The sequence below is a fragment of the Narcine bancroftii genome, chromosome 2 (assembly GCF_036971445.1).
Source record: "Narcine bancroftii isolate sNarBan1 chromosome 2, sNarBan1.hap1, whole genome shotgun sequence".
NCBI lineage: Eukaryota > Metazoa > Chordata > Chondrichthyes > Torpediniformes > Narcinidae > Narcine > Narcine bancroftii.
In genome coordinates, this window is record NC_091470.1 from 351,834,453 (window position 1) to 351,848,842 (window position 14,390).

Genomic DNA, 14,390 nt, shown 5'->3' on the forward strand with positions numbered 1-14,390 from the left:
AGAATATTAGGCATCAGGTGGCGAGGCAAAGTACCAGACACGAGAGCACATGCCCAAGCATCTTTTTGGGGAACTCTGCTAGTAGACCCTCGTATGGAAGGCAGAAGAAACATTACGAAGACACACTAAAGGGCTCCCTGAAGTTGGTTGATATAGTCACACTGCGACAGAACCACTCTGTCTGGCGTGGCCTTATCCATACGGGCTGTCAAGCTTAAGAATTAAGGCCCACTGCTGAAGCACAACATGAGCACGAGCTGTGCACATCCAGAGCCATCAGTGCGACGACTGCAGGGCCTACGCACGTCTGCCCGACATGTACCAGGACATTCCGTGCCCAAATTGGCTTGACCAGTCATCTTTGGACACACTGCATCCAATCTTAAAGTGACTGATGGTGTCGAGGTCTTCATTGAAGATGATGGGCAAACAATGATCACATTCACCCTTTTTCTTTAAAATGCACACCTTTTAAAGTGCATTGAATATATACTTCAACAGTTAATCTGCAGTGTCCTGTTCCATTTTATTAATGATAAATGCACAGTAATAGATGTAGTTTGATGTAAAATTCTCTTTAAATCTTGCACAACTTAAGTTGTACATTTTTTCAGAAGCTGCTCTAATAATCAGGTTTCCTTCTAGAAGGAAAACTTTGAATCGTTTTTCTAGGTAGAGGAAGCTTGATTCTTGTGACACAAAAATCTTGATTTAAACAGGGAAGAGTTGTAAAACAAGTACATCTGGATTTTGAGCAGTGTGTTTTTTGGATTGGATATTTAAAATGTATGGATATCAGCCACATTTTCACTAGTGGCTCACTTGGCTCCAAGTGTAATCTTTTTCTGAGGCCAGTTCGCAAGTTGAGCATATTTTTTCAGCTGATGCAGGGAATACTTTATTCACGGATTTTTTTTTTCTTTTAAAAGGTGCTAGATTGGGATTCCAGCTAAAAGTTTGAAGAACAAGGGTGGTCAACTGATCTTTAATATATGTAGTTTAGTCCCTTATTTTCAGTGCCATTTGCAGAAGGTATTGTGCATTAATTTCTTCAGTCCCTTTCTTGACAGAATGTTGGATGGACAAATCTTAGCTTGTGTTTTCTACAGCTAACCACTGGACAATTCTCCATTTCACATAAGAGGTGTAATTTTTTTTGGAGTGAGTTAGTTATCCACAACAGCAAACTCACAAGCCACCACTTCCCTCGTAAATGCAGTAGAGTTGGCCAAGTAATAGTGTTGAGCAAACAATACCAAATTCATTGTAGCACAAGTGAGGGCCACGTTGATGAAATCTGTTATAGAACCATAGAACACTACACCAGAGAAAACAGGCCATTTGGCACTTCTCGTCTGTCCCAAAATATCCCACTGACCTGCACCCATTCCATAATCCTCCAGACCAGATCAGGGTAGTAACTGGATTGTGCAAACTAAATTTTCAGCCCTTGTTCTTTTTTTGTGAGCAAAAGATGAAACAATTTGTACCAAATGAAGCAGTTCATTTTTGTACTTCAAAAAAACAATGCTGGAGAAACTCAGCAGGTCAAACAGTGTGCTTGGTATAGCAAAGATAAAGATCTATAATCATTTCTGGCTTGTGCCCTTGATGAAGGGATCAAGCCCAAAACATTGGCTAAGTATCTTTATCTGCTGTATCAAGAACACTGTCTGACCTGAGTTTCTCCAGGATTGTGTTTTTACTTCAACTACGGTGACTGCAGACTTTTGTACTGTAGTTCACTGAAAATTATAGTGGACAATTTGATTTCCAAACAAGCTGGCTCTTTTAATATGTGATCAAGCCTGGGCATTTAGTTTGTCTGGCTATTTAAACACATTAGTTTTTTTTTCCCCCTATTTTAATGAAAGTGTTGTAACACCAAAATGCAGCAACTTAACTGGGGAGAGTAAAACATTTCTGTCCAAAAGGTAAGTAAGCAGATGTGAAAGAGAACATTTGAGAGGTTTATTTTTAAAGTGCAAATAGTGGCCCCACAACTTAATTCCATACACAAAGCTTTCAATTTGTGTATACTGCATACCTCATTCTGCAACCTCCCTGAAATGACTCAGACTTCACTTCCTTTGACAACAGGCACGATTACGATTCCAAGGCACTCCCTCTCAAACCAAGTTCATTAATTGGATGGACTTCGTTAGTTATGACACGTCGTATTATACCATTTGGGAGCAGAATGGGAAACAGCTGTGTGAACCATATTTGCTTCACTCGAATTGCATTTCCTGTTAAGAGATTGTAAAGATGGTGAAGCAGAAACACATTAGAAGAGAAATGTATTAAGCTCTATTTGCACATCAAGATACATGTATTAAATTACATGTGCATGTTTAGAGGATGGCTATTTAAAATTGAAACCAGCAGTTCAGTTTGTTCTGGGTGTTCAGTTATACATACATTTATATATATATATATGCGTTGACATCGATAAATTTTTGGACACGAAGGGAAAAGGATACAAGATTAAATGTCATTGGTAATGATCCAGTGACATCCATAAACAGCAAATGTAGGCTCAAACAGCCCGATGCTCTGTTCCTGTTTCAGTGTTGCATGTTGTGTAATGCAGCACATTAAAGTTGACCAGATTTACCACCATATCAGTTTCCTTAAATCAATTTTAAGAAATTTTGTCAGATTTTTTTTCCCTCGCAGTATTTTGCATAAAGTTGGGAAAACAAAACATGTTTGCTCCATTCTTTAAAAACTTTTTTTTTCTCCACAGCGATACCCAATCTTTTCGTCATGGGCACATCACCTGATTTATTAACCAGGCTCAGTTTGTACTGTCCGGTCACACTCCCAGTCTGTTGCCTGTGCCTGTATTTTTTCCCCATAGTATTCAGATATTGATTTGCTTAATAAGTTAATTCACTCAGGCAAAATATAATAACCAAACAGCAAAACTGAATATCATTTTATTTAAAAGTGGTTTTATCTTTCTAGAATGATACGATTAAGTGGGTGGTATAGTTAGCGTAGCTGATGGGGACTAGGGTTCAAATCCTGCCATGTTTGTAAGGAATTCTCCCTGTATCTGCGTGAGTTTTCCCAAGGGCTTCAGTTTCCTCCCACCGTTCAAAATGTACTGGAGGTGGGTTTAATTGGACAGCATAGGCTTGTGGGAGAAATGGGACAGTTACAGTCCTGAATGTCTAAATTTTATAATCATTAGTAAGCTTGTTTATAAAGAAATGTGGCAGGATTGAGATTAGCAGGTTTTGCATATGAACCCTGTCAAGTTTCCTGAATGTACTGAGCAAATTTTGGATTGCATCGGAGAGAAAACCATTCATTTGTTCATAATTATTGAAACTCTTTATAGTTTGTTGCCACACTTCATTGTACTGGAAATGTATGAAATTTGCTTTCAATTTAGTGCACAAAATTTCAGAATATAATTCTGCTCAGCGACCTTCAGCTTGGCAAAGTAGTACATGATACACATGCATATTTAAGATGTATGAACATGCACTAATTTCCCACACTAAAGGCCTGCAGGGATAATAGTCTTTAAATAGGCAACATTTTATATATCTTACCACTTTGAATCGAAATATATAGCTTCTATTGAGTAGCAAAAGTGGCGATATTTTCAGCAAGGTGGAGGACGGTCTGAAAAGTCAGATTACCATTGTGTTCCAATAGTGTTTTTGGCTGATTGAACTAAATCATTTCATAGAGCTGTTTTAAAGAACATGACGTGTTTCAACATTTCTACTGTTTGAATTGGAGGAGAATAGAAAAATTATTCATTACAGTCCAATGGAATGATTTGAATGGAGCATCTTTCTTTGACTATTTATGAATATTAACTTATTATAGTTGAGACTTTCTGCCTTCTGAAACAAAATGGGGAACTGCATTCCAAAAGAGAAAATGTTTGTTTTTCTGACCAGTAGAAATGAATTATAATGGAGTCAAAGTATCCACTTTGAATGTATTTTTCAATAAGAGCTACACCTTACCATTGCTGTTCATTTGTTCCTAAAGCTACACTGCAAAGATAATATTGCAATAGAGAAAGAAACCTCTGGAAATGGCTTGATTTTTTTTGGAGAAACGAGAAACAGGAAATTACACCAAAGGACTTGTCCAAATTAACAATGAATTTGAATTTGTCTACTATTCTTTGAGCTATTGTGGCTGAAAAAAAATGAATCCCAGCCCTTTGATTAGTTTTTGTAGACTGTAAAGTATTGTTATGTCAGACTGTTAATTTTTTAGTGAAATTTTTTGGTGTTCAAAACTATTGTAATTACAATTTGATGATTTTTGCCTCCAGCAAGGTAAATAAAAAGGGCTTTCATTTTCACCAAAAGCGCTGTTTGTTTTATTTGTGATGTAATATCAAGAGCCCTTGAATAACATCAAATTTTTGGCTTCAAGTTCAAAAAAATAATTAAGATGCACTGTTTATTTACTAATGTATTCAGCAGAAACATATGAGCACCTACAATTAGTTATCTGGATGTATTATTTTGGCTTCTCCACAAAAACTATTAGGGCAGTGATCTTAAAGCTGCAAATCAAATTAGCAGCTAATTACCATGGTCTTGTTTCAAATTCTCGACTACCTGTGTATGCAATAACAATTTGATTTTGTTTACTCAAAATTGATTTGAATTTTATACATGAGAAGGAGTATGCATGGCTCATGGCAACTAGAAATGCATAAATGAACAAGGGGAGGGGTTATTCCTCTGTACATCACAGCCCAATTATCTGCTTGGGTTGTGGAAGGCATTGATCAAAGATTCTGGCAATTATATTTTATCGCTGATGAGAAAACAAATAGGAATCAGCTGTTTTGAAGGTCTGGAGTCACATGTAGGTCGGATAAGGTAAAGAAGCAACACTTCCATCCTTAAAGGTCATTACTGAATCAGCTGAATTTTTAAACAATCCAAATGGCACGTTCACCATTATTGTTGCTAGATATTTTCTCATTCCATTTTCATTTAAATACTTGGAGTTCAATTTCTCAACTTTCACAGATGGTCCTTGATGTACCTCTCTGAACACCTATGCTTCTGGAAATCCAACCTCTGAAAAAGTGGATAATGAAGAAGGTTTTCAAGGATTGCAGAGGGATTTGGGCTGCTTAGAAAAGTGGGCTGAAAAATGGCAGATGGAATTTAATGCTGATAAGTGTGAGGTGCTTCATTTTGGTAAGAAGAATCAGAATAGGACATACGTGGTAAATGGGAGAGCATTGAGGAATACAGAAGAGCAGAAAGATTTAGGAGTGACGGTACATCGTTCCCTGAAGGTAGAAACTCACGTGAATAGGGTGGTGAAGAAGGCTTTTAGTATGCTGGCCTTTATCAATCATTGCATGGAATATAGGAGTTGGGAGGTGATGTTGAGATTGTATAAGACGTTGGTGCGGCCTCATTTGGAGTTCTGTGTGCAGTTCTGGTCGCCTAATTATAGGAAGGATATAAACAGAGTGGAGAGAGTGCAGAGAAGGTTTACCAGAATGTTGCCTGGGTTTAAGCATCTGGAGTATGGGGACAGATTGGGTCTTTATTCTTTGGAGCGTAGAAGGTTGAGAGGGGATTTGATAGAAGTATTTAAGATTATGAAAGGGATAGACAGAATGGATGTGGATAGACTATTTCCGTTAAGAGGAGGAAATGAGTTAAGAATTAAGGGGCAGAGGTTTAGAGGTAACATGAGGGGGAACTTCTTTACTCAGAGAGTGGTAGCTGTGTGGAATCATCTTCCGGGAGAAATAGTGGCGGCGGAGTCAATTGTATTATTTAAGAAAAGGTTGGACAGGTATATGGATGAGAAGATGGAGGGTTATGGGCATTGTGCAGGGAGGTGGGACTAGAGAGGGGTGTTTGGTTCGGTGCGGACTAGAAGGGCCTAATGGCTGTAATTGTTATGTTATGTTATGTTAAATCCTTTGAGAAAACGCATTAAGTTTTGGGATTGGAGGGAACAAATCAAATTATAGTCATCAGCCCCAAAAAAAAAGCCCTGTGGCCCAACTCCATGCCAACCGAGATTCGTGCTAATTCCGTTTTCCTGCATTTGGCTCACGTCTTGCTTTCTTTCTTATCCATACACCTTCCCAGTTTTTAAAAATCTTGTAATTATACCTGCTTCTGCTACTACTTCTGTTCCGTATACTCATCCCCACTCTTGCTCCTCTCACCTTCAACCTTGGTTAAAGAATGTGATTATGCCCGTCTACAGCCTTCATAATTGTCTTCTATAATGCCACATCTCAGCATCCCTTGAGAATCATCCCAGCCCACTTCATTTCCCCCTTTGTAACAACTAAGCAACATCCTGGTAAATCTCTTCTGCACTCTTTCCATCACTACCATATCCTTTCTATAGTATGACCATAAATGCATACACTGTTCAAAGAATGGCCTATACAATGGTTTAAGTCACAACATAATGTCCTCACTTGCATTAAATATCACAGTCTATGAATGTTGGTAAGCTGTACACCTTCACTACTGTATATTCATATTTACCATTTTTAGGCAGATGTGAACTTTTACTCCAAGATTTTTCTGTAAATCAATACCCCTTGAGGACTCTGCCATATGTCCATCCTGTCAGAAGACCCAAAGTGCATTACATAATAATTGTTGACATTAAATTCCATCTGCTACCACTCCACCCAACTTTTCTGCTGATCTATGACCATTGGTATCCTTGGGCATCCAGTCAGCAAACCTACTCACCAAACTTTGTATACCTGACAAACCAATGTTCCAGCACCAATGCCTGCAGTGTACAAACCCTGTAAGAGAAACAACTTGCCAGCACAACCCTCAGCTTCCTGTCACCAAGCCAATTTTGAATCCATTTGCCACAATGCCTTGGACCCCATAATCACTTCCTGGACTAGCCTACTGTGTGGGACCTTAACAGAAGCTTGGATCTTTCCTACATCCTCTTTAGGCCTCAAAGGACTTTTTAAGACATACAGCACAGAAACAGGCCATTTTGACCCACAAGTCTGTGCCACTCAATTTACACGCAATTAACCTACACCCCATTACGTTTCAAACAGAGTGAAGACCGGAGCTACCAGAGAAAACATACATAGACATGGGGAGAACATACAAGCTCTTTACACACAGTGCAGGATTCACACCCCGATTGCTGGTGGGGTAAAGGTCTTGTGCTAGCTGTGCCACCCCTTGACCATTTCCTAACTTGGCTTATGCTTTCTTTTTTCCCCTGATCAAACACTATGGAGCCTTTGTTAATCAAAGTTTCCTAAGCTTAGTCATTTTGTTTATTAAAGGGATGGGCTGACTCCAGCTCTTATTATTTTGCTTTTAAACACTGTTATTTTCCCTTTAGCAGCTGCTCGCAATCCACTTCTGTTGGCTGCTGTTTGATATGGATGAAGTCAGCCCTCCCACAATTTAAGACCTTGGAGCAAGACTAACCCTGCCTTTCTCCATAACTGAGTACAACAATGGAAAATGTGAAGTCATTCACTTTCAACAGAAAATAGTAAATCAGACTATTACTTAAACTGAAAAATTGTAACAGGATGTGCAGAGAGGCCAAGGAGTGCTAGTCTGTGAATTGCAAAAGGTTAATTTGCAGGTGCTGCAGGTAATCAAGAAGAGAAATGGGATGTTGGTATCACTGCTGGAGGCATTGAATTTAATATCAGAAAGGTTCTGTTGCAATCATACAGGATAGAAACACAGAAGATAGGAGCAGGAGTAGGTCATTCGACCCTTCGAGCCTGCTCTGCCATTCAATGAGATCATGGCTGATCTTAAAGTTCAGTACCCCGTTCCTGCCTTCTCTCTGTAACCCCTAATTCCCTTATACTGAAGAAATATATTTAATTCCCTCTTAAATATATTCAATGAACCTGGCTCTACTGCCCTCTGTGGCAATGAATTCCACAGATTCACCACCCTCTGGGTAAAGAAATTCCTCCTCATCTCGGTTCTAAATGGTTTGCCTATTGTCATTGAACCATGGCCCCGGATTCTGGACATCACCCACCATTGGAAACAACCCTTCCGCACCCATTCTATCCAATCCTGCCGGAATTTTATATGTCTCTATGAGATCCCCTCTCAATCTTCTAAACTCCAGCAAGTACAATCCCAATTTGCGCAATCTTTCCTCATAAGTCATTCCTGCCATTCCAGGTATCAGCCTGGTGAATCGCCTCTGCACTCCCTCCATTGCAAGAACATCCTTCCTTAGATAAGGCGACCAAAACTGCACACGATACTCCAGGTGGGGTCTCACCAAGGCTCTGTACAGCTGCAGTAAGGTATCCTTGTTCCTATACTCAAGCCCTCTTGATATGAAGGTCAACATACCATTTGCCTTTTTAACCGCCTGCTGTACCTGCATGCTCGCCTTCAGTGACTGGTGCACAAGAACCCCTAGGTCTCTCTGCACTTCCCCATCTCCCAATCTATTGCCATTCAAATAGTAATCTGCCCTCTGGTTTGTATTACCAAAGTGGATAACCTCACATTTATCCACATTGTAGTGCATTTGCCATGTATATGCCCAGTCCCTCAATTTATCCAAATCACACTGGAGCTTCCTGACCCCCTCTTCCGTGCACACAACCCCTCCGAGCTTAGTGTCATCTGCAAATTTGGAGATATTGCATCCAATCCCCTCATCCAGATCATTAATGTAAATTGTGAACAGCTGGGGTCCCAGTACAGATCCCTGTGGCACCCCACTGGTCACCGCCTGCCACTCAGAAAATGAGCAGTTTATCCCAACTCTCTGACTTCTATCTGCCAGCCAGTTCTCAATCCACATCAATACTTTGCCCCCAATCCCATGAGCCTTGATTTTGGAAGACAGTCGTTCATGCGGGACCTTATCGAAGGCCTTTTGGAAGTCCAGGTACACCACATCCACCGGCTCTCCCCCATCTATTTTACCTGTCACCATCTCAAAGAATTCCAATAGATTTGTCAAGCATGATTTACCTTTTGTAAATCCATGTTGACTCTGTCCAATCCCTTCTCTGCTAGTCATATGCTCCGCTATTACATCCTTAATAATGGATTCCATCATTTTGCCCACTACTGATGTAAGGCTCACCGGCCTATAATTCCCCGCTTTTTCTCTACCCCCCTTTTTAAATAGTGGGGTAACATTAGCTACCCTCCAATCCCTGGGTACTGATCCTGAGTCTATCGAGTTCTGGAAAATAATTCTTAAAGCATCTGCTATCTGAATGTCCACTTCCTTAAGTACCCTAGGATGTAGATTATCAGGCCCTTGGGATTTATCGGCCTTCAATTTCCCCAAGACCATGTCCTTAGAGATACTGATTTATTTCAGCTCCTTCCTTGCATTAGTCTCTGTTTCCCAACATCCTTGGGAGGTTATTTGTATCCTCTCTTGTGAAAATTTAATTGGTCTGCCATTTCCTTATTCCCCATTATATATTCCCCTGATTCTGACTGACGAGGCAGTACCAAGAGTACTGAGTGCAGTTCTGATCTTAATTGAGAGGATATATTGACTTTGGAGGTGTTGTTGAGGAGGTTCATTGGGTTGATTCCAGGAAAAAAAAGGGGTTAGTTTAAGGGGAAACTAATAAAATAGCCTTCCTCCACCACGCTAATTTCCACACCGATTTTGATGATAGGTGGTAGCGAGTGGTGAGTAGCCTGGGACAACATTTGGCGTGTAGAGGGATGAATGGGGACTTTGAAGAGACATAAAATTATGAAAGGAGTAGATAAGATTGAAATTGGGAGGGTGTTTCCATTGTTGGATAAGACAAGAACTTGGAACATAGACAGATGCATGGCAGATTGAGTTTAATGTGGATAAATGCGAGGTTATCCACTTTGGTGGCAAGAACAGAAAGGCAAATTACTATCTGAATGGTGTCAAATTTGGAAAAGGGGAAGTACAACCAGATCGAGGTGTCTTTGTTCATCAGTCACTGAAAGTAAGCATGCAGGTACAGCAGGCATTGAAGAAAGCAAATGGCATATTGGACTTCGTAACAAGATTTAAGACAGATGGAGAGGAACTGCTTCTCCCAGAGAGGAATGAATCTGTGGAATTCTGCCCAATGAAGTGGTAGAGGCTGCCTCATGAAATGTATTAAGACAGATTTTCGAGAATTAAAGGTTATGAAAAATTGGTAACTGGAGCTGTCTTCAGCCATATAAACCATGATCTTGTTGCAAGGCAAAGCAGGCTTGATGAGCCAGATGACCTATTCCTGCTCCAATTTCTAATTTACTTAGAACTACCTAAAAAGTGGACTGAATTGTTACTGTTTCCAAAGATTCTCCATCTCTTGTCTATCCTCATTCCCGTGAATAAGGTACAGTGAAGTTTTCTTCCCCAGGAAGGTGGCACACCATTCCAAGGGTTACACTCACAGGATCAGAACTGCCCATCTGACCCCTGACAATTGAGTCCCCTCTCGTTACTTCTCGTCTAATCTTTCACGTTCTCTGCTGCATCACAGACCTGGCTTCTGCTGCCTTCCCGTTGGGGCTATTCTTTCCCCACTCCTTATCCCAAATGGTAGACTAGTTAGAGAGGGGGATAGCCACCGGGGATTCCTGCATTCTGTCTACCCCTCGGAAAATTTATCTCTGTATCCTTTTATATTTATTTTTGTTTTTCTTTCTTAGCATGCTATGGTAATTTCATATCTACTTTTTAATTGATGCATTTTGTGTACATCTGTGGCTGCACCAATTAAGAATTTTACATCTAAACATTGTTCCAATGAACAGACAAGACACTCTCATTACTCCTGATAATTGCCCATCTACCTGTCTGAACCCATGGTTTGACCACTTCCATAGAGGTTCTTTAATTTTCTGCATGACTTTCATCTGTTCCATGTGTGCTAGTTCTTGTTTAAGTTTGTCTCAAATTGGAAACGGAACTTTCCTGCTTGCATGGATCTTGTGTATGCCGGGTAAACATCTAAGCCCCTCAGACATCTGCGTTCTCTTCTATGAGTGTTGTGTGCTTATCTTCAGTCTGTGAAGGCATTATTGCTTTCATAAAAGGTGTGTTTGTGAGGAATGGAGTTCCTTGTGAAGTAGTATTAGACAATGATCCACAATTTTTGAGCAGTGAATCTAAGTCCTTTGCCAATACTTGGGGGTTTTGGCAGGTAACTTCAAGCCCATATCACCCCAAGTCTAATGACCTGGCAGAGAGTTCAGTGAAGGTGGTGAAACCACATGATGGACGAGAGGATTTTCCACAGAAGTCTCATGATTCACAGAAGTTTACCACTCAATCTTGTAAATCACCATTTTCTCCAGTCCAAATGGTGATGGGTTGATGCAGACAGATCAACCTTCCAATGTGTGAAAATCTGTTGATGCCAAAAGGAGCACAAGGTCAAACAGGCTAAAATGGAAGAGAAAATAAAACAGAAATAGTATGACAAGACTGCAAAAAGCCAACCAGTCCTGAAGCCTGGAGTTCCGGTTCGAATCCGAGATCACAATTCCGGCACATGGGCCTTGCCTGGATATGAGCAAGAGGAAATGGATCCACATTCCCACCAGATCAAGACAGAGAGAGGGGCACCTCTGAGAAGGAACCGCATGTATCTACGACCACAAGCTCCAACCCATAGTCTTGACCTGTCACCTGTCAGTACACAAAACAAACCAGCACAGGAACATATGGTTCAAAGTCCACTAAAAGACACTAAGTCCAATGCAGCAAACACAAGCAGAACACATACCAGACCAAAAAGGACGAAGAACCACCTCAAAGACTGATTGAAAACTACTGAGTAGAGAGAGGCTGGGCACAGAAAGTAGATACCCTTGATGTGTAGACTCAGTATTGTGTTTTTGTTTTTTTTAAAGGGGGAAAGATGTGTGTGTAAATAATATTTCGCAGCATGCTATGTATGTGGTTGGGCAGAAACAGGAAGTGACATCTGAAGGGAAGTCGGTTGAAGCAGCTCCAGGAAAATAAAGTCATTTAAGTGTTTCTTCTAGAAAGAACAAGCATAACACTCGATATAAAATGTCCATTTGCCACTCCAACAAATCCATGCAATGTGAAAAGAATTGCAGATGTACATGGCGTCTGGAAATTGATCCAATATTTCTTCTAAGCTGTTCCTTGCATTGGTGCTGTTAATGTGGTACACTTTCTTGACTAGGCTTAAGTTTTCACATGCTTTGTCACTCAGCAGTGATTCAGGTCCATCTGGGGCTACTGTAAGGTTAAAACCTTGTGTTTTTTTATTCTTAATTAATTTTGTGTCTGTCTCTTTAAGAGAACTATTGTTTGTAGTGTTACCATAGTGACTGTGATGTAATATGTTGTAATATCCACCCAGGCTAACCGTTCGCCTCTTACTCTACAAGATGTGAAGGAATCATGAGCATGTGTCTTTGTTTTATGTATCTCATTTAGTTTTGTATCTCTATATATCTTTGCATCTATTATACAGTAAATGCTTTGTTACTCACCATTATGAAAGCCTTGTGGCAAAGCTATAGTTACAAGCCCAGAGGACCCCAAAACTCAGCAGCAATAGATGGTTCCTTAAAAATCGCTTTTAATTATCTTTAAACATGAAAACAGGATCACACTTTAACATCACTATTGACTTAACTAACCTAACTTAGCCCACTTCTAATTCTAAGCACACGTGTCTGTAATGTGTGTGTAAGTTCAGAAAGGTTCGTTGATTCACAGACCAATCTCACTTCTCATTCCTTCAAGTTCACTGGCTGCAGGTAATTCTTATACTGTGCATAAAATTTAACATTTATGAAATTCACCAGGCTTTTGTGCTTGAAAGGTAAATGGTTACCGCTCAGGAAGGTTCTTGTTGGTTTTCAGAGAGAGATTTGTTGTTCCTGGACACAAACTGATTCCTTTTAATCAGTTATGTCAGTATCTTGCCAAAGAAACTTGCCCCATCAGGGTTTTCCAGATGATAAGCACAGGTCACCACAGAGTTCCTCTTTGTTTCTTTTATTTCAAATGGAACATTAAGCAGCCAGAATAAGAAAAGTATCATCCATAGCTACTGTGGTGCTCTTTATTTTTAACTCTCACCTCGAGTTTACATGCACCTTTCATGTAGATGCTCTGTCCATTGTAGGCTTTGAGCTGGATTTGTAGGATTTGCATGGATGTATGGCTTTATCTTCATTGCCATGATGACATGATCACAGATCAAAGTGTCCATCTTAAATTTGTTCCATTTATGTCATGACACAGTCCTGCTTGTCCTGCTCGACTCTGTACTTGCATGGCTGTTCAGTATCTGTTGGCTTATAGATTCTGTTAATATCTTGAATAGCACCTAATGTGCCTGAGATTGTCAGATTTCAGAAGCTAAGCAGGCTCAGAACTAGTCAGTACTTGGAGGGGAGGCTGCATGGGAACACCAGGTGCTGTAAGTTTCTGTGAGGGGCACTGGACAAAGATAGACTCTCTGCTTTACGGTAGACAAAAGATAAAGAATTTCGTGTATGTTAAATTCTAAATGTAGTAGTACATGACAATCACGGAATACATCACCGAGAGCGGTTTCTTCTATAGTATGTACAGTTTCACTTCTGTCTTGTTTTCCTTTGGAAAAACATTGTTTGCATAGTGACTCTGCCCATTTGCACTTATTACAGACTTTCCAGAGGTGGGCATTGTTTTGATGCAAGTTGAGTACCACATCAATGTAAAGGTTAAAACCTTGTGTTTCTAATTCTTAGTTAATTTTGTGCCTGTCTCTTGAAGAGAACTATTGTTTGTAGTGTTACCATAATGACTATGATGTAATATGTCATAACATCTACCCAGACTAACAGCTTGCCTCGCATTCTACAAGATATGAAGGAAGCATGAGCACAAGAAATGTTTCTTTGAATTTTTGTATCTCTTTAAGCTAGTATCTCTATATATCTTTTGTATCTCTATCATACAGTAATAATTTGTAATTCATCATTATGAAAGTCTTAATGTGAAGCCATGTAAAATGTTTATCTGTTCCATCAATGAATTAAAACTGCATGAAGTAACAGCCACAGTGTTTGATTTGTTGGATTAAAGACATTGAAATTTGGGATCTCGCAGCTCACACTTTGGAAGATGATACTTTGAAATTAAGAATATATTAGAATAAGGAAAGTGTTGTCTATATCATTTGCACTTGAATGTCTCTATCTTGTTGTTTCCAATATCTTGTTTTTTGTTTGTGTGTGGACACATACTATGGCTATACCTTCATTTTCACTGACTTTTGCACTCTCACCAAACTTTTTGTGTGCTGCAGAGCTAATTCAGTGGCGTGACATATCTTCACAGTTCCAACTACACAATGCTACGATTCCTCACTGTTTGCTATCTCTTAAACATGAAGCTGTAAG

General features: G+C 39.8%; 1 protein-coding gene across 8 annotated transcripts in view; it reads right to left on the minus strand.

Moving 5' to 3' along the window:
- Nucleotides 1-1,833: 1,833 nt before the first annotated feature.
- Nucleotides 1,834-14,390, minus strand: part of LOC138755755 (uncharacterized) — a 157,721-nt gene continuing 145,164 nt past the window's right edge. For all 8 annotated transcript variants that reach the window (XR_011352533.1, XR_011352538.1, XR_011352535.1 and 5 more), the window contains one exon: nucleotides 1,834-2,249. Coding sequence is in view for 1 of the 8 variants with exons in the window: in XM_069922303.1 (XP_069778404.1) it covers nucleotides 2,107-2,249 (143 nt within the window). In the remaining 7 variants the exon portion in view is untranslated. The remainder of the gene's footprint in view (nucleotides 2,250-14,390) is intronic.